We start from the raw sequence: 21,838 nt of genomic DNA, 5'->3' as shown, positions 1-21,838 counted from the left end.
TGCTGCTCATCAACCCATGCTGTGGCAGCATCCCACATATAAAATGGAGGAAGACTGGCACAAATGTTAGCTCAGCAACAATCTTGCTCATGTAAAAAGAGGAAGACTGGCAACAGATGTTAGCTCAGGGCCAATCTTCCTCACACACACACAAAAAGTTGTGAAATATCCAAATTATAGCAAAAAAAGGAACAAAATGTGAATACACAAAACAGCATAGATGAATCTCAATTTCCTAAGTAAAAGAAGCCAAACACAAGAGATTCCATACTGAATAACTCAATTTATAAGAAATTCTAGAAATGACAAAAGTACAGTGACACAAAGCAGATGAATAGTTGCACGGAGACATCATACACAAAAATTAACTCAAAATGAATCATGATCCTATACACAAAAGTTAAAACTATAAGACTTAGGAAAAACCCAATAAATCCTCATGACCTTGGACTAAGCATCAGTTTCCTAGATATGACATCAAAAGCATAAGGAAACAAAGAAAAAAATAGATAAACTGGAATTTGTCAAAATTAAAAACATGTGCTTCAAAGGAAACTATCCAGAAAATGAAGATAACCCACAGGACGGCAGAAAATATGTGCAAATCACACATCAGATAAACAAGTGTTCAGGATACATAAAGAATTCTCACAAATCAACAATAAAAAAACAAACAACCCAATTACAAAATGGGAACAGGATCTGAATAGACTTTTTTCCCCAAGAAGATGCAGAACTGGCCAATAGATGCTCAACAATTTTTTATTAGGGAAACATAAAGCAAAATTTCAAAAGTGGTAATGAGATGCCACTTCACACCCTTGAGGATGGCTATAATCTAAAAGACAGACAACAATTTTTTTTAATAAAGGAAAAGAGCAAACGTTGGTGAGAATGTGGAGGAAGTAGAACTTGCATTCACTGCTGATGGAATTGTAAAATGGTCCAGCTGCTAGGGAAAACAGTTTGACAGTTCCTCAAAGTTAAACAGAGTTACCACATGACCCAGCAATATCACTCTAAGGTACATACTTAAGAGAAATCAACACATGTGTCCACACAAAAACCTGTATGAAATGTTTACAGCAGTATTATTCACAAAAGCCAAAAGGTGGGAAAAACTCAAAAGTCCATCAACTGATGAAGGATTAAACAAAATGCAATATATCCAGACAATGGAATATTACTCAGCAATGAAGAGGAATGAAGTACTGATACACGCTACAACATGAATGAACCTGAAAACATTATGCTAAGTGAAGGAAGCCAGACACAAGCCACATATTCTATGACTACTTACATGAAATGCCCAGAATAGGCAAATCCATAGAGACAGAGTGTAGACGAGCAGTTGCAGAGGACGGGGGGAACGGGGAGTGACCGCTAATGAACGTAGGTTTTCTTTTTCAGGTGATGAAAATGTGGAATTAGATGGTGGTGATGGTTGTACAATTCTGTGAACATGCTACAAATCACTGAACTGCACACTTTAAAAGTGAGAGGTTTATGCATGTTAATTACATTTCTATAATCTTTTAAAAAGATGAATGACTCTTTAAAGCAAAAATTATAACCATATATTTAGGGTGTTTTAGCACATTTAGAAGTAAAATGCCTGATAACATGGGAAAAGATGGGAGGGGGCAAATGGAAATTTACTGTCGTAAGGTTTTCAAAGCATATGTGAAGTGGTATGATGTTATTTGAAAGTAGAAAAGGCACCTACCAAATCAAAAAACAAAACAAAGAGATAAAGCTTTAAGAATAATACTAACAATACTTGATTATAAATAAAAAAACTTTCCCATATGCTTAATTTCTACCCCTTACACTCCATTTTCCTCTACCTAAAACATCTACCCAGATGTCACCAGGTCCTTGAAAATATTCTTCAGTGGTGACTGCTCTTTCTCCCAGACTTCCCAGAAGAGAGCCAGGCCTCCTCCTTGAGGCTCAGCTGCCAGCAATGGCGAACAGGAAGCGTGCGTGCTGGCGTTCTCACTCTCCTGCAGATATCACTACTTCCTACTGAGCCAACACATCTCCTCAGAACCCTCTGGACGTATCCTCAGCAACCGCTACCCAACATCAGCTAAAGCTGAGACTCAGGAGAGAGGTGGCTAGTTGATCCCTTTCATTACTACCTTCTGTTCTTTCGAAATACAAGCCACTTGCTCACATCAATCTCTCGACCCCTTCATCGAACTCTTCATCCTACTCACCTTACTCAGTGGTTCCTATACTGGCTCATATTTGTCTTTTGCATTCTGTCAGAAGTCATTAGTCCATGTGACCCAGCACTACCAACACTGGTCTCAAATTTCCTTGAAGTCCTGTTTCAAACTCCATATACAGGCCTGTACAGGGAGCAGTAATTGAAGGCTCCCGCTACATTCTGCCTTCTGCTCACCTCCTGAAGTACTGAGGCAGAATAAACCAGAGCAGTGATGCTCCAGAAAGAGCACTAGATTTGGAGTCATAATACTTGAGTCCAAGCCCTGTTCTGACACTGTGGGAACTTAGGTCTGTTTCACTAGAGATATGCTATCTCAAAATTAAGAGCCTAGAGCAGAATTTCAAGTAAAGTGGCCTCTAGAGATACTCAAAACAAGTTACCATCATTCACCCAGGCGAATTACTCTCAATTTTACTTGTCACATTATCCACCAAAAGTCCAAAGCTAGGATTATATCCACTATTTATTCTATTTTACCTATTTAAGATTATGGACATTCTAATTGTAATAAAAATCTAGTGATACTTAAATATCTTATGTTGCATTTCAAAGTAACTGAAAAGTTTATGATTCTTGTGCAACAAAAGGAATCATGAAAATTAGGAATCAAAACAGTACCTCAATATTTTTACTGGCCACATTCTTCACAACAGCAGGAAACAATTCAGACGCATTCTTCCCTTTTGCAATCATCTGAAGAATAAAAGTGTAATATTAGGGCTGAAACTTTTTCTAATTAGTCATTTGAAAATAAAACACAAATTCCACATCACTAAATATTTAGAAGATTAAATCAGCAATAAGCTCTGGGACGAACAAGCTGAACTCTTTTTGACTCATCTTATTTATCCCAACTATCTACAGCAAAGAACAAACAACTCCTGTGTATCAACATAAATACACAAATACACAGACATATTAAGGAAGAAATATAAATTAATTTAAGACATATAATAAAATATTTACACCAGTTTTCTCTGGCTAATGGGGCTGTAAATACTTTTACATGTCTGCACTGTTCTTTACCTTCCACGTCCTTACATTAAAGGTGTACCGCATTTGGAGCCAGGGTGGGGAACAAATGTTACTCTAAATGAATTCTTTCTCCCTTGGCTTTCTTCTCATGGATTCCCCCACGTCTCGGACCACGACTTTTCAAAGTCCCCTTCACCAAAGCCTCTTCCTCTGCCCATGAAAGTTCTCTGCAACCCATCTCTTCAGGCTACACCATTCTACAGTCTCTGCAACTCCTAAGATTTCATGCACCCGCGTGACGTCACTCTCACCTCTGTGGGGATCAATTCCCCAAACTCTAGCCCTAACTCCGAGATCCAGTTCCACCTCTCTAACTGGACCTCATCAGATGTCTCTCTCATCCCAAACTTACTATGTCTAAAACCAAACTCACTTTTCACAATGAAATGGCATTCATGCTAGAATTTCCTATTTCCACTAATTCTCCCAGATACCAGAAACAATAGAATTATCTTGTCTCTTCTCACACCTACACCAGGTCCTGCTGTGATTTCTTAGTACCCTCAGGTTAATCGCTTCTCACTGCTACTCTCCTAGCACAGGTCAGGATCACCTCACAAAGGACTTCCCAACAGTCCCGTCTGCTCCTATCCATAACGGACATCACTGAGCTTACCATGCTTAAAACCCTACTTTGCATGTCAGCCCCACTCAAAGATTTCTAAAGCCTCTGACTTCCTCAGAGTCCAAACTATTTCACTTAATATTCAAATGCTCTCACAATTTGCACTACATCTCTTTTAAGTTCATCAACCATTATTGTTCTATATCAATGCTATTATCAAAGATCAGATACTCACTACCCGAACATTCTCTGACTCCTCTATGCCTGTGCTCACATCATGCCCCCAACCCAATTCTTTTTACTTTTCTAAGTTCTACCACTCCATCTAGAGTGCCATCACATTCTAATCATTCTCCCTTGCTATAGGTGTCTCCTAATACTCTGCCCACTATGGTCTCCAATCCTCATTTCCTCCAGAATGTTTTCATTTACACTTTTCATTTGGAATTTCCTATGTGCTATCTTTTATTTCTATTTATTTCAGCTTTATGTCTACCTGTATTCCCATTTGCTTCACTCCCATGCCCAGAATATATCTTTATGTCTTTTAATAGTCCAGACTTCGATAACACAAAATAAAGTTTAACTATAGGATAATTTTTTGGAAAGGGATTTTTTATGAATTACCCACCATATCTAAGAAATTTCCTAAAAAAAAAGAAGGTATTAGTGTTATGAATTTATGACAAATGTTTTATAAATATTACGTGATATTATAAGCATTATAATCCCAGTTAGCAATTTCTCAGAAGACCTTCCTACATGACAGCTTTAAAATACTCTGATACAAGATAGTCTTTTCATATTCTATTTCTTTCCTTGTGATATTATTTGATTTGAGTATTTTGTGAAACCTGCTAAGTACCACAGAAGGTTCACAAAATCCTGTGGCTAAAACATCTTTATATGACTTTTACAACTCTTTCAACTTCCTCATCTGTCAAATAAAGAAAGACGGATTAGCTGTTCTCTAGGGCCCCTTCCTTCAGTTATTCACAAGTACCTGAAATCAGAGATCCTGTCCTATTATGTCCTATTCCAAGGCTTCCCCAGCTTCGTTCTACAGAATGCTATTCAAAGAGACATTACACACGAGGGAGGAAAAAAATCCTACAGTCAAACGCATTCAACAAATACTGCTGTGAGGACACTACATGCCAGGGCCTATTCTGGGCCTTGGGGATACAGCCATGACTAACAGGAAGTCCTCGCCCATTGGACCTTCTAACGGGGGCGAGGGACAATAAACAAATACAATATGTGAGGTGGTAAAAGACAGTACTACGGAGAAAAACAAAGGATTCTAAGAGAAATGGGAAGTGCTAGGGTGGGAGCGGGAGTCGCTCTTTCATGTTTCAGTCAGTGTTTGCATGGTATATATTTTTCCATCCTTACATTTTTACTCTATTTATGTCTTTACATTAAAAGTGGATTTTTCCTAGAGAACACATAGTTGCATCCTGATACTGTCATCCAATCTGACAATCTCTTTTAGCAGGTGACTTCTTACGTTTAATAAAATTACTGATGTGGTAAGATTCAGGTCTACCGTTTTATTACATGTTTTCTGTTTATTCCCTGTGTTTCCTGTTCTGCCCGCAGCTATCCCCATTATTTGGGAATTTTTTAGTATTCAGTACTTTAATTTTTTTTTTTTTTAAAGATTTTATTTTTTCCTTTTTCTCCCCAAAGCCCCCCGGTACATAGTTGTGTATTCTTCATTGTGGGTTCCTCTAGTTGTGGCATGTGGGACACTGCCTCAGCGTGGTCTGACGAGCAGTGCCATGTCCGCGCCCAGGATTCGAACCGACGAAACACTGGGCCGCCTGCAGTGGAGCGCGCGAACGTAACCACTCGGCCACGGGGCCAGCCCCTAGTACTTTAATTTTTTTTATTTCTTTTTCCTTTTTCTCCCCAAAGTCCCCCGATACATAGTTGTATATTCTTAGTTTTGGGTCCTTCTAGTTGTGGCATGTGGGATGCCACCTCAGCGTGGTTTGATGAGCGGTGCCACGTCCGTGCCCAAGATTCCAACCGATGACACACTGGGCCACCGCAGCTGAGCGCGCGAACTTAACCACTCTGCCATGGGGCCAGCCCCAGTGCTTTAATTTTTATATTGACTTTTTGGCTATATCTTTTTGTATGACTTTTAGTGGTTCTTCCTCTAGGGATTATAAGATAGATAGATCAATCGAGATTTATCAAACCTTTCACAGTCTGCTTAGAGCTAATCTTGCACCAGGCCAAATAAAGTGTAGAAACCTTACAACCATATAGGCCCTTTGAGTCCCTCCTTCCCTGTTAGCCTTTATGTTACAGCTCTCATTTCCATTACATTTACATCCTTGAAAATCTCTTGGACAGTGGGATAACATAAGAGGAATAAAATTAGACTTTTATGTTTACCAGATATTTACCATTTTGACTGGTCTTACTCAAAATCCATCTGATATCATTTCCCTTTAGCCTGAAGAACTTTCATTGGCATTTCATTAAAACAGATCAGCTAAAAATACCCAGATTCTCTTCACCTGAGAATGTCTTTATTTCATCTTCATTCTTGAAGGGTATTTCCATTGGATATAGAATTCTGTGTTAACAGTTACTTTCTTTTAGTACTTGAAAGATGGTCCACTTTAAAGACGGTCTTCTGGCTGCCATGGTTTCTGATGGGAAATATGGAGTTATTCAAATCACTGTTCCTTTGTATGTTATGTATCATTTTTTCCCCAGGTACTTTCAAGATGTTTTTCTTTATTTTTGGATTTCCACAGTTTAATTGCTGTATGTTAAGGCATAGTTTTCTTTGAGTTTATCCTGACTGGGGTTCACTGAGCTTCTTTCATCTACAAATTTATGTCATTCATCAATTTGGGACATTTTCAGCCAATATTTATTCAAATATTTTTTCTCCCTCAATCTCTTTCTCTTCTTCTGAACACATTTGTTAGATCTTCTCATATCATCCAATAAGAACCTGAGGCTGTACTTCTTAATCTCTATTCTGCAAAGTGACTAATTTCTAACGATCTGTCTTCAACGTCTGGCTCTTCTGTTATATCCATTCTGCTATTGAGTCAGTCCAGGCTATTTTTTTATTTCAGATATGATAGTATATACATGACAGAAATTTCAAAAAATTTCTATATGATGTGGTTCACTGGAGATATTTCGGAAAACAACCATCTACTCATTAGTTACCACGGGGAATGAGTGGATATAGGATACCCCGTTCCCTAGCGTAACTTACCATTTAATCATAAATGGCCCTAATATTACCTACTACCAAAGTATAAGACAAGAGAGGTGTCTGTTCAAAACCCAGCACTGGGATCGTGACGGGAATTACACTGACTATGTAGACCACTTTGGGAAGATGGGTATCGTAACAATATCAAGTCTTCCAATCCATGAACACAAGATGTCTTTCCACTGACTTGTGTCTTTAATTATTTTCAGCAACGTTTTGCAGTTTTCAAGGTCAAAGTGTTTTGCCTCCCTGGTTAAGTTTATTCCTAGGCATTTTATTCCTTTTGATGTAGTTGTAAATGGGATTGTTTTCTTAATTTCCTTTTTGGATTGTTCAGTAAGTGTACAGACACAACTAATTTTTGTATTTTGATTTTGTATACTGCAACTTAGCTAAATTCATTCATTAGTTCTAAAAGTTTTTTTGTGGAATCTTGAGGGTTTTCTAAATATAAAATCACGTTGACTGTGAACAAAGATAATTTTACTTCCTCCTTTCCAATTTGGATGCCTTTTATTTCTCTTCCTTGCCTAAATGCTCTGGCTAAAACTTCCAATATTTTGTTGAATAGAAGTGGCAAAAGCAGACATCCTGGTCTTGTTCCTGAGTGTAGAGGAAAAGATTTCAGTCTTTCACCACTGAGTATGATGTTAGCTGTGGGTTTTTCATATATGGCCTTTAACATACTGAGGTAGTTTCCTCTTAGTCCTAGTTTGTTGAATGTTCTCTCATGAAAGAATATTGAATTTTGTCAAAAGCTTTTTCTGTATAAATTGAGACAATAATGTGGTTTTCTTCCTCCTTCATTCTGTTAATATGGTGTATTACAATAATTGAGCTTTATGTTGTTCATGTTCTTTTTTAAATATTGAAGAATAATCTAGATCCAAAAACTCTTGTTAATCTTTTAAATTTAGGAAGAAAAAGAGGAGAAATTGTGCTTAATTTCTTTTTCTTTTTTTCTGCTGAGGAGGATTCGCCCTGAGATAACATCTGCTGCCAATCTTCCTCTTTCTTTGTGTGTGAGCCACCACCACAGCAGGGCCACTGGCAGACGAGCAATGTAGGTCCACACCTGAGAAAAAAAACCTGGGCTGCTGAAGCAGAGCACACTGAACTCAACCACTAGGCCACCAGGTCTGGCCCTGTAGTTAATTTCTTAACAGTTTTAACTGGCTTCATTTTTCATAGCAATAAAAATGGTTTACTCCAAAAAGTTCAAAATTTTTAGTTTATAAATAAATACTGGTTAATTTACAGGTAACATAAAAAAAAAGAAAGAAGGTCTTAGAGAGTTTCAGATCCAACTGAAACTGGAATTTTGATAGTATCCTCAGATTTAGTGAAATAACGTATCTTAATGGGACGTAAAAGCCAAAGTTAAATGAAATAATTAAGAGCAATGGCTGCTTTACAGGTCAGTGCGGGACAGTAACCAGCAGGAACGCAAACTGAAACCACACAAAGCAATCTTGATAATCAATTGTAAAGCTTACAATTGATCTGTGACTTTTAAAAATTTTGCAACAACATTAAAACTCTCTTACTGTCAGTTATAAATGAATAGGAAAATGAAAAATAGTAAAACTGACATTTATTTATTACACTATAATTTAGAACATTGGAAACACTGAGAATATCTTATCAAGAGTATTTGGAATGGTTGTGCCTCATTCTCACCATTTAATTTAAGATATTGAGCAAGCATCTCTTCTATACCTTGGTAACTTACCAAACTCCTATCCAAGGCTGGATCACTTTCCAGCATTTCATCCTTGGCACTTTCAGTGTTGTGAATTATCTCCTAGGATTTCTCTAATGTGAAGTTTTTTGGCAGCATCACTTCCTCTGGCTTATCTTCACCCTTTTCATCACAACCATTTTCCTCATTTATGTTGAAAAGTTCACCTTCACGAAGTTCCTCCAGCTACATATTTAGAGTCTCTCAACAAGTGGCCGTGTCACCATTCCCACAGTCAGCTATTTCTCTTTAACTCCATTTACATTCTATCGGATTTTTATTTCCAGTGTTCACTTTTCATTTCTTTGCTGCATTTTCATCTTTGTTAACCAAATCCCTCTTTCAATTATCCATTTTTGTAAAATGTCAAGTCAGTTTCTCACTGGGAAACAAGGAAGGAACCCAACTACATGTGGATGAACTAAATGAGACACACAGTGACCAATCACTACAAGACTGTGGAAGACGTGACATGACCAGTCACTGACCACCATGCACACTTGTTATCTACAGAGTGAGCTGTGGACTGAAGAGTTAGTGCTGAAGTTGGTATATTATGCAATTACTATGCTAATGATACCACAGGAACTGAAATTTGAACGGTGTCTTAGGGTACTGGCATTATTTAACTAAACTAGGGTAACTTAAATTTCTGCATATCAAAGCCATGCAAAGCAAGAACTACCTGTCCATAAATGCTATTATTTATAAAGTATAACATTAACAAATGAAAAATTTACTAAAGAATCTTCAACATTTCCCCTACATTACCAAATGGCATAAAGCTGAATATAAGAACCAAGTAATTTACAGGTGTTCAGCAGATGCAATAAGACCTTCACTTTTATATATTTGATTTTCATAACAACTCACCTTTTAACAAAACATATTGATAACTATAATCATCTTTTATAAATAGGATTTAGACTTGACTGTATCAAGAAAAGAAAGAAAATTTCAAACACTCATAATGGTGGCACCGCCTGCTGGAAAACAGTACTGTTTCAGCTGTGTTGTCATCTTATGGCAATAGAGTTTATTTGTGAAATTATGCAAATTTATTATATTTTGACCTTATTGCATAAAAATGCGTGGGAAATAAAATCAGCAATAGTGGTGATAAAACGCATAGTAGTGATGAGAAAGACAGGTTTCGTTAATTTAATTCCACTGAGACAAAAGCAGGACTCTTTAGCATTACATAGTCACTGAATTAAGCCAGTTTTTTTCACTGTGAATGTAAAAAATTAAACGAAAAAAATAGAGCAAGAGCAACACAAATTGCAAAAGTATTCTATTAGAGATTTTACACATAATTAGGAACTGCATTATATTCTTAGCTCTCTGACCATGGAATCCCTCCAATAACACATTAGTCGATGGTTTGAATTTTGCTTACTAATACTCATTACAAGTTCTATGCTACTAAACAGAATAAAGCATTTCTCTTGGTAGTAATGGAATCTAAAACACAGAAGAAAGCATGCTCACAATTTTTAAGTCATGAAATGACAAAAAAATATTTTTTAGCTAATTCATATCCCTCTTTTTAGACAGTCAGAATATTGTTGTATATAATCTCATTCTGCCTTCAAAATGATTAGCTCTCTCAATCTCATAGGAGAAATATCATGATATTGGATATAGGGTAATTAAATACAGAAAAAATGGAATTAGAACTCAAGTTTCTGAATTCCGACACTTCAATACTTCTCCCAAAACATTGTAGACAGGGAATTCTAAGTTAATATTAAAGGGCAAATGAGATATTCGATTTGACATTTAACATATTATTGAATATATATATTTAATATCATCATTACGTGTCCATTTTCCAAAAATTGCAATGATCTATTTTACCTACCCCAACAATCCGTTTCATAGCATCCAATTTCGCAGAATCTTTGTTGCTCTCCAACATTTGCTTGAGATCTTCATTCCTATACAAAAGAAAACAAAAAATTTCCATATTTAGATTTCTACATTACACAGCTGTTAAAATATACTACCTTCATAAGAATTAGAAATAATATGATAGAACATGCATAACTGCATTCCTATTTATAATTTATATATATTTCTCATCTAATCCTACAAAATAAGACCTAAGTGCTCTGTTGTCATGAAACCCATCAGTGAAACAAAAATATAAAACTGTACCTCGGTTCTGGGCAAAATATCAATGTGAACATGGGCATACACTCTCTCATCCCAAAATTTCTTCTGCATAATCATCAGAAAAAAAAAAAATAAGAAAAATCCTTGAATTGGCACTAAAATATTTTCATAAGCCAAAATGAACTTTCTTCAGAATATCAAAAGAAACAGCACTGATTACAGAAAGGGTATGTGTCATTCACACCATCTTTTTTTATCCCTGACTCCTCCCAAAAAAGGACATAAATACAATAGGAAACCCCCACTGGTACTCCCTAATTCAAAGAATTAAGGAAATTTTAACATCTAAATGAGAAAAGGAAGTAATGAACCAGAGTAGTTAGTGATAAGGATGAAAATGAAGGATAGATTCAAGAATTACTTAGAAGTTGACTAAATATGAGGGATGCGACAGTGGCACTCAATAAGGACGCCCCCTTTCCCAGCTTGGATGACAAGTATATGATGATGCTACCAGGTAAGATAACTTTGCCAAGGAGAGAGAGATTTTCTCTTTTCCAAGCAGCACTATATAAACCTCCCTAAAAGAGAGTGCAGAACAAAAACTATCAATGCTTTATACAGAAGAGCTGCAAAAAAAGAGAAAAACTCATGAAGAATTGTCTCTCAATAGTTTCTTTTGCTCACAACAGACCTGCCTCTATTCTTTCAAGTGAACCTTCTTTCTATAAATTCGCAAATTCCCCCCAACAAAAGAAAATGTATAATTTGCAATTTATAATCGTTTTTCCTCCAACATGGCAGAAAAGATTTAAGAATTCTCAGACTTGACACCAAAAGCACAGCCCACAAAAGGGAACAATGATAAATTGGACCTCATCAAAATTAAAAACTCTTGCTCCATGAAAAATCCTCTTAAGAGGAAAACAAAATTACAGACTGGCAGAAAATATTTGCAACCATATATATATGACAAAGGACTGGTATCCAAAATATAAAAAGAACTCCAAAACTCAACAGTTAAAAGAAAATCAATTAGAAAAGGGACAAAAGACATTGTTATGACTGAATTGTGTCCCTGCACCCCCAAATTCATACGTTGAAGCCCCAACCCCCAACGTGACTTTGTGTGGAAACAGGGACTTTCAAGAGGTAATTAAGGTTACATAAGATCATATGGGTGTGACTCTAATCCAACAGGACTGGTGTCCTTATGAGAAGAGAGACACCAAAGGTGGCACTGAGACAAGGCCATGTGAGGACACAGCAAGAAGGCAGCCATCTGCAAGCCAAGGAGAGGGGCCTCAGGAGAAACCGAACCTGCCAACACCTTGATCTTGGGCTTCCAGCCTCCTGGAAGAACCATCAGAAACACACTTTCGTTGTTTATGCCATCCAGTCCGTGGTGTTTTGTTGTCGCAGCCCTAACAAACTATTACAGATTTTGGTACCCAGAAGTGGAGTGCTGCCATAACAATACCTAAAAACGTGGAAGTGGCTTTGGAACTGGGTAACGGGTAGAGGCTGGAACAGTTTTGAGATGTATGTTTAAAAAAACCTAGATTGCCTTGAAGAAGCTGTGGCAGGCATATGCATCTTAAAGGTGATGATGATGAGATCTCAGATGGAAAAGAGGAAGATGTTATTGGAAACTGGAGGAAAGGCGGTCCTTGTCACAAAGTGGCAAGAACTTGGCTCAACTGTGTTCTGGTGTACACGGAAAGTAGAAGCTAAAAGTGATGAACCTGGATATTTAGCTGAGGAGATTTCTAAGCAAAGTGCTGAAGGCGCAGCCTGGTTTCTCCTTGTTGCTTATAGTAAACATGAGAAAGAAAGATAAATTAAAGGAATTGTTGAGCAAAAAGAAAGTAGAATTTGAAGATTTGGAAAATTCTCAGTCTATCTGTATTGCAAAAAACAAGAAAGCATCTTCAAACCTCTTTCAAAAGTGTGGCTGGAAAATCATTTGATAAAGAGGTCCTGAGTACCACTCATGGATTTAATCTGACATCTCAGCAGAAGCCAGGAGTAGAGATGGGGTTATACCAGCAGAAACACTGCCAGCTTGGAACAAAGGGAAGGGATGGGATAAAATGAAGGAAGGCTGTCAGACTTCTGTGGTCCTACAGGACAGGACAATGTAAGGACACACAGAGAAGGCAGCCTTCTCTAAGTCAAGGAGAGAGGCCTCAGGAGAAACCACACCTGCTAACACCTGGGTCTTGGACTTCCAGCCTCTACAACACTGAGAAATAAATGTCTGTTGATCAAGCCACCCAGTCTGTCCTATTTTGCTGTGGCAGCTCTAGCAAACTAATACAGAAATCAACAAACAATTCACCAAAGGAGATACACAAATGGCAAAAAGCAAATAAAAAGATAATCAACTTCATTAGCCATTAGGGAAATGCAAATTAAAACCACAGCAAGATATCACTACAGACATAAGAGAAGGGCTCTCATCTAAAACCAAAAAATAGTGACAACAGCAAATGATAGTAAGGACAGAGAGGAAATGGATCCCTCACATACTGTGGTGGGAATGTAAAAGATTACAGTCACTCTGGCAGGTGAGCTGTTTCTGCAATTATACAACCCAGAGTAATTGCACTCTTGGGCATTTATCCTTGAAAAACAGAAATTTATACTCACACAAAAACCTGTACACAGGTATTCACTGCAGCTTTACTCGTGCTAGCCAAAATGGAAACAACTTAGGTGCCCTTCAATGGATGAATGGGTCAACAAGTCATGGTATATTCATGGCATGGAATACTACTCATCAGTAAAAAAGAAACCAACTACTGATACACGCAACAACTCTAATCTCCAGAGAAGTATGCTGAGTGAGAAAAGTCAATTAATTCTAAAACGTTACATACTGTTATTCTCTTCATATAAAAACTCTTGAAATAATAAAATTATAGAAATGGAGAAAGATTCATGGTTGCTGAGGGTTAATCTCAAGAAAGGGAAGGGAAATACAGAAGGGCAACAGAAGAGATCCCTGTGGTGATGGAACTGCTATGGATCCCTACTGTCATGATGGCAACACAAACCTACACAGGTAAAGCACACACACACAGAGACAAAGAAGTACAAGTAAGCTAAGGAAATCTGAACAAGATGGGTGAAATATATCAATGTCAACTTCCTGGTTGTGATATTATACTATAGTTTATCACTGAAGGAAACTGGGTAAAGTGTACACAAGATCTCTCTGTATTATTTCTTATAAGTGCACATGAATTTACAATTATCTCAAAATCAAAAGTTTAATTTTAAAAAGTTACATAACTTTTTAATTATAACTCATTTATAAGAAGACAAACAGGACAACCAAAAGAAATGGCCAAAAGACTGGAAAAGTCGTTTCACAAAAGATTAGGAATACCCATAAGCGTATGAAAAGATAATTAAGATCATTAATCATCAGGGAAATGCCAATTAAATGAGATACCATTACACATCCATTAGTACAGCTGTAGTTAAGACTGACAATAACAAATGTTGCCAGGCTATGGAGCAACTAAAACTCTCACACACTACTGGTGGGAATGTTTAAAAAAAACCACTTTGGAAAACTGGGAGTTTCTTACAAATTTAAACATAAATCTACCATGTGACCCAGTCATTCCACTCCCCAGAGAAATAAAAATGTACTTCCACACAGTCACTTACATGAATATTCACAGCAGCCTTATTCATAATAGTAAAAAACTGGGAAAATTCCAAACGTCCATCAGTAAAATATGATTTATCCATACACTGGGATACTATCCAGCAATGAAAAAGAATTAACTACTGATACATGCAACAAGACAGATGAATTCTCAAAATCATTATGCTGAGTGAAAGCAGCCAGATACAAAACAGCATAATTTAATCCATTTAAAATTCTAGAAAATACAAATAAATCTGTAGCAACAGAAAGCAGATCATGGTATCCTAGGGCCATGGGGTAGAGGGAGAAATGGACAACAAAGGGACATAAGAAAATTTCTTATTCCATAAGATTATGGAAATGTTCTGTGTCTTTTCAATTGTGGTGGTAATTTCACAGGTGTATACGTCTGTCAAAACATCAAATTATAATCTTTAGGTGGAAAACTTGTACACAAACTATACCTTCATAAAGTTTATATTAAAAAGTCTTATGATGTTCTAGTTCCAGAAAAAGACACCTAGTTCTCCAAAGGAAGACTAAAAGACACACATCTATTTCTGAGAAATGCATTATTAGGGATTAGATAAGCCACATTTTACCCACATTGAAACTAGAGTATCACATTTAAGCTTCATGCTTACTCAAGAATTTAAAGCACTGAATCTAATGTTAATACAAAGGAAAATCCTCTTAAATGACTGTAAGAAATCGACAGGACACTAAGATTATAGTATTACAAACTGTAATTAACTACTTGCAACAGTTATTAGCAGTCTTTCATAGTTTTTACAATAAGCTCTATAGAAAAGAAACGATAAAATATTTAATCCACGTGGCTCTTTCATGCAACACAGCTGAATCCCCAAAAACAAAGTATCAGAAGCCGTTCCACCTCATTTTAGGCTTAAAATTAGGTCAGAAGAGACCCTTTACTCCAAATATCCCTGACAAAAATTCTTACTTTAGTTTTGTACATTTTACAAATTGAGGCCAAATGTAGGCAGTAAGCACTTGCCAAGAATGAACATCAGGGTCCGGCCCCATGGCTGAGTGGCTGTGTTTGCACCCTCCACTTTGGTGGCCCAGAGTTTCGCCGGTTTGGATCCTGGTCGTGGACATGGCACCACTCATCAGGCCACGCTGAGGCAGCATCCCACATAGCACAACCAGAGACACTCACAACTAGAATATACAACTGTGTACTGGGGGGCTTTGGGAAGAAAAAAAAAGAAGACTGGCAACAGTTGTTAACTCAGGTGCCAATCTTTAAAATAAAAAAAGAAATCAATGAATATCAATCAGGTGTCATTATGGGCTGAGTTGTGTCCCATCCAAAATTTGTACGTTGAAATGCTAACTCCCAAGAATGTGACTATATTTGGAGATAGAGCCTTTCAAGAGATAATTCAGTTAAAATGAGGCAATATGAGTGGGCCCTAATCCAATATGACTGATGTTTTTATAAGAGCAGATTAGGACACAGACACACAAAGACCAACAGATGACCATGTGAGACACAGCGAGAAGGCGGCCATCTGCAAGCCAGGGAGGGAGGCCTCAGGAGACACCAACTCTGTCAACACCTTGATCTTGGACTTCCAGCCTCCAAAATTGAGGGAAAATAGATTTGCTGATTAAGCCACCGAGTCTACAGCATATTGTCATGGCAGCCCCAGCAAACTAACACAGGAGTTAAATGTCACAAACTGTCATTGCAGTAAAAAATAGACAAATGAAAACTAAGTACATTCTTCCTAAAAAGAGTACAGGCAAAGAAATTCATTATGAAAAAAATTACTCTTCCTTTGCAAGCAGCTCATAAAATTAAATATATAAATAGTAGAGAGCGCAATATATAAAAACTGTATCTGAGGATATACAACTGCCAAATACAGAATCGCTTCTTAAAACTTCTCAGACTCTCGCATCACACAGGTAACTGAAAGAGGAGAAAAATTAATGTTTTTCTCTTTCTACTTTTTGTTATTTTCCTATTTTACCTAATGACCATATACACTTTTATAAATGAAAACCCTAAAACATACAAGAAATCTTAAAAACTTTATTGTGGGCAAGAAAGCGAAAAAACTGAATTAGATAGGAACTAAATAGAAAATGTGATCAGATACAGGTCAAAAAAAGAAAGAAAATTCATTTATCACGTCTGATGCCCTTCTCTTTTCCCAGGAGTTTTCCACCATTCTTCTCCAACAGCATTACTGGAGAGAGAAGCGAGCAAGGCAGAACAATGAAGTGTCAGTTTTTAGGACATCCCAGCCTCTGACCCCAGCGTAATCTTATTCATGGCCTGATGGAACCACGGTTTGTTCCTCTTAAGCTCCGGATGCCAGAGTCCCCTTCCCGCCACATTCAGGTCCTGACCCACTCTCACAAACTAAAAACAAGAAAACAAGATCCCGATATTAAAGCCAAAGGTTTTGCTCTTTGTGTTTAACAGAAAAGACAGTCCTCAACAACAAATATAAATATCTTCTGTGTTAACACGGGCAGAGAGCTAATAACTTCGAGGTTCAGAGAAAAGAGACAAGAAAAATCCCAGGCACTGTTTCAACCTGACGCAATATTCACTTCTCACAGACATGTCACATAAAGACCTATTAAAAATTCTGATATGAATTACGTATTTCTTCCCCAAATTGTCTTTGCTTGTTACCAAAACAGTACAGATTTGGGAAAGTTAATATCATAACACCAGTTTACCCTCAAAATACGTTCCCTTGTTTTGAGTCATTTTAGGTCTACTTCCTTTGCTATATAGAATCAAATATCACCTATTAACACACATTACTACATTAATCTCAGAAATTAAGCAGTTCCTTTTGCTAAACATCAAAAGAGCGGATTCAAAATTATGCCGAAATGGCAATATTTTCATAGAATCTGCTGAAAACCAACAGGTTTCAAAAATTTTTTTTTTTTAACCTGGTTCTTCATTTACCTGCGTACCTGTAGTTTTCCGGCTTTGAGTATTAGGATATCAACTTTATTTTTACATAAGTGACATCTTGTGGTGTTAAGAGGTATAACTTTTCCTTTCATGTTCAAAATACACCTGTTTTTATAGTTTCCAGGACAGAGAAAAATACCTAACTGGAATGTTAAAGGAAATCTTACTATTACTGGGAAGTTGCTCTTAGTTGAGCACCAGTATAGAGCAGTAAGTATGACCGAAAAGCAAAATTTTACCAGTTACACAGAAGAACTTACGAGGTAGTAAGGCTTTTCATAGTATAAATTACCTCTTTTTAAAAAATCTATAATCCTAACTCATTAAAACTTTCCACTCCTTTTAATGACAATGTAAATTAGGGGAAAAATTAAGACTGTGTAACACGGTACACTGTATCAGCACTACTCAAAGTGCAATCTGAGAAAGTCTGCTCCAAGAACCACTGCCAGTCCACACATTTTTGTTTCTAATCCAGGAGACACGTACTCAAACTGAGAGCAAGCACAGTTAGAAACCGGACAGGGCAAGTCAACGGTGTAATTTTCTATCTTTTGAATTCAATAAAAAGTTGGGGCTTGTATTTTGCATGGTTTTTTTCCATTTCATTTTTCTAGTAATTTATATTTTATTGCATTTTACAGAAGTATCCATCCATGATGGACTGGAAACTCAAAAGAAAAAAAAGGCCATTCACCAGTTTGAGAGCACTGAACTACACAATTACCGTCTTCTTCCTCAAAACACTCAACAAAATTTGTGTACCATAAAAAACAACACCTGAAACTTAAATCCAGGAATGATAGATTGAGAAAAGTGATAAGGAATACTGATTTGCAATCAAGGTACATCCCCAAAAAAACACATCAGAATCTTTGAGGAGGGGAGGGCTGGACCTTTATCAAGCCCTGCCAAAAAATTCTCAAATATGGGCACCTCTTCGTGCTTTGAGAACCAATCGAGCGAAAGATGTTTCTACTCCAAGTGGAGCTTTGTACACAGGAATAGATATGCAGAAAAAAAGGCTGGGAACCAGAGTCAGAATTTCCTTTTTTCTAGTGCTATGCAGTTAAAGGGACTGGCCTGTATAGTGGGTTTACCCGCACAACGCGAAGGCTTGCTGACTTTCAGCTCCGTGAGGGCCTGTACTTCCCAGGACGACACGCAGAACACTGCATGGTTTCGGCACAACGTATTCACTCAATAAATACAAGAGTGAGCAAAAACAAAAAACTCCAGCTAACTAATCATCCATCTATTAACCCTCTAAAAAGGAGGAACCCTACCTCACTCAAGGAAACATGAACTTTTCCTCCTCTATTGTTTACAAAATTAAAAAGGAATAATCTACTACTGCTACACCACTTCCTCAACCCTTGGCGGTCCTCGTCTTCTCTCTTACTCCTCTATTAAAGCTTCTCTCACAAAGATAACAAATAACTTCCTAATTTAAAAATCCAATGCAGAATCTCATGACTACGTCTAGATTATTCCTCTACCGTTGACACAACTGACCACGACTCCCTCATCCTGAAATTCCCTCCTCCTTAGTTTCTGTAACTCTATTCTCATCTGGTTCCTATTTCCTTTTGTGACACACAAATGAATAAAAATGACAAAAATCCCTCCCCTCATAGAGTTTTCATGGTGATAAATAAAAGAGATAACAAACACGATAAATAAGTAAATCTTAAGTCATGAAGTGATAAGAGGGAAAAACAGAGCAGAGAGAGAGAGAATGCAGGAGAGAGGACACGGCAACTTTCAACAGGGTGGTCAGAGGAGCCTAAACAAAGAAACTTCTGAACAAAGATCCGCAGGTGAGGGAGTCAGCCCTGCAGACACTGGCAGGGAAGGACCAAGAGGAAGGGCAGTCGAGGCAAAAGAGATGATGAAAGGAGGGTAATTACACTAAAGGCTTTGGGGGTTACTCTGAATGAAATAAGAGCCATGGGTGGGTTCTGAATGGAGGGGAATCATGACCTGATAGATGACCTAACAGAATCATTCTGGCTGCTGTGTCTAGAAGGCACCATCGGGACTTCCAGATCTGCCCACAGTGCCGTAGCTTGTAAGAGACTGACCCTGCCACAGAAAATAACGATAAAAGCTGGAAAAAATAAATAATTTCCTGAAGGCAATGGCAATAAACCAATGCAGGCAGGCCTTACGAGGCCAAGATTCTGGAAAGAAGAGAAGCACATAAGGTGAGCTCCTCATTCTCCAGCTTTTTCCCTGAGTGCATTTCCCAAATTGCCATTTGGGAGAATAGAACACAAGGAGAAATGACAGTCTTAAGAGCCTCCAGAAACAAACATGAAAGTTCAGGGCTACCAAAGAGACTGGAACTTGAAGGGCAAAACTACAGAGGAGGGAACCAGTGAAAAGGTACACAAAAATCTGTGCACGGGGCCGGCCTGGTGGTATAGTGTTTAAGTTCACGCGTTCTACTTCAGCTGCCCAGCATCCAAGGGTTCAGATCCCGGGCACAGACCTACACAGTGTTGATCAAGCCATGCTGTGGTGGCATCCCACACACAAAATAGAGGAGGATTAGCACAGATGTTAACTCAGGGCAAATCTTCCTCAAGCAAAAAGAGGAAGATTGGCAACAGATGCTAGCTCAGGGCAACCCTTTCTCATAAAAAAAAAAATCTGTGTACAAACTCCCTTCAAGTACTTGGCTACATTTTCACAGGACAAGATTCTGGGAAACCAGGCAGAAAACAGGAGCTGGGAGATTAAATACCTGAGCAGAGATTTCAGCAACCACACACTGCTGTGAAGAGAAGAGGAATTTAAATGTCTCCCAAGTAGAAAGGTCTTGGTAAACAACCTGGCCTTTCAATTAAGGCCACAGAAGGGCCACAGTAGAAGAGTAAGGATGTTCCCTAGAAGTAAGAGAAAAACTGAAATAGACAAGACCTTAAAAAGTCTAAAATTGAGGGGACCAGCCCCATGGCGGAGTGGTTAAGTTCATGCACTCCACTCCAGCAGCCCAGGGTTTCACCGGTTCAGATCCTGGGAGCAGACATGGCACCGCTCATCAGGCCATGCTGAGGCAGCATCCCACATACCACAACTAGAAGGACCCACAACAAGAATATACAACTATGTACTGGGGGACCTTGGAGAGGAGAAGAAGAAGAAAAAAAAAAGAAGAAGATTGGCAACAGATGTTAGCTCAGGTGCCAATCTTTAAAAAAAAAAAAAAAGCCTAAAATTGAGCTTAAACAGGATCAAAGAGATCTGTTAGTACTCTATCAGCCTGTCAGAAAAAACACAACCCTCTCCAGAAGAAAGTATCATCCAGAGCCTCATCAACATTTTTGTCCTAAATATCTAGCATCTGATGAAAACTTATGAGACATGCTAAAAACAGGAACAAATGACAAAAAAAAAAAAAGAGAAAAAAAACAAAAGCAATAGAAACAGATCCATGGGTAATTCAGATACCAGAGTTATCAAATAGGGACTTTAAAATAACTGCAATTAATATGGTCAGGAAAATACAGGAAAAGATGGATAAAAGAGATGAAATGCTTACACAAAGCTGGACAGTATAGCCTACTACACACCTGGGTTATGTGGTACTGATGGGAGCACTGTCACATACGTGGTCAGTCATTGACCAAAATGTCATTATGCAGCATATGACTGAATATGAAATTAAGAACTCACTAGATAGGTTTAACAGCAGACTGGAAACAGCAAAAGACAGGATTATTGAACTGGAAGGCAGGTCAAGAGAAAATATACAATTTGAAGCACGAAGAAATAAAAGAATGGAAAACACAGAACAGAGCATCAGAGACATGTGCAACATAGTCAAAATATCTAACGGACCTCAAATTAGAATCCGAAAAAGAGGGGAAAGAGAGAGAATGGGACAAAGGCAATATTTCAACAGCTGATGGCTAAGAATTTTTCCAAACTGATGAAAGACATAAACCCACATATTTTTAAATCTTAAGAATAACAAACAAACATAAAGAAAACTACACTAGGCACAGCATAGTCAAACTGCTGAAAATCAGAGACAATGAGAAAAGCCTTAAAAGCATGCAAAGAAAAAGAGACATTTCCTTAAAGAAAGGGTCATCAAACCTTTTCCATAAAGGGCCAGATAATAAATATTTTAGGCATTATAGGCCATATCATCTCTGATGTAACTGCTCAACTCTACCATCGTAGAGTGAAAGTGGCTATAGACAATACATAAATAAATGGGCACAGCTGGATTCTAATAAAACTC

General features: G+C 37.6%; 1 protein-coding gene across 8 annotated transcripts in view; it reads right to left on the bottom strand.

The window, feature by feature from the left end:
* AP3B1 (adaptor related protein complex 3 subunit beta 1) overlaps positions 1-21,838 on the bottom strand; it is a 230,528-nt gene that overhangs the window by 183,042 nt on the left and 25,648 nt on the right. For all 8 annotated transcript variants that reach the window (XM_044777972.2, XM_044777965.2, XM_044777964.2 and 5 more), the window contains exons 2-3: positions 10,695-10,770; positions 2,855-2,929 (exon numbers count right to left, since the gene is read on the bottom strand). In XM_044777972.2, the coding sequence (XP_044633907.2) occupies positions 2,855-2,929; positions 10,695-10,770 (151 nt within the window). The remainder of the gene's footprint in view (positions 1-2,854; positions 2,930-10,694; positions 10,771-21,838) is intronic.

Source organism: Equus asinus, chromosome 9 (assembly GCF_041296235.1).
Source record: "Equus asinus isolate D_3611 breed Donkey chromosome 9, EquAss-T2T_v2, whole genome shotgun sequence".
Lineage (NCBI taxonomy): Eukaryota > Metazoa > Chordata > Mammalia > Perissodactyla > Equidae > Equus > Equus asinus.
This window is presented reverse-complemented; position numbering and strand designations above follow the sequence as displayed.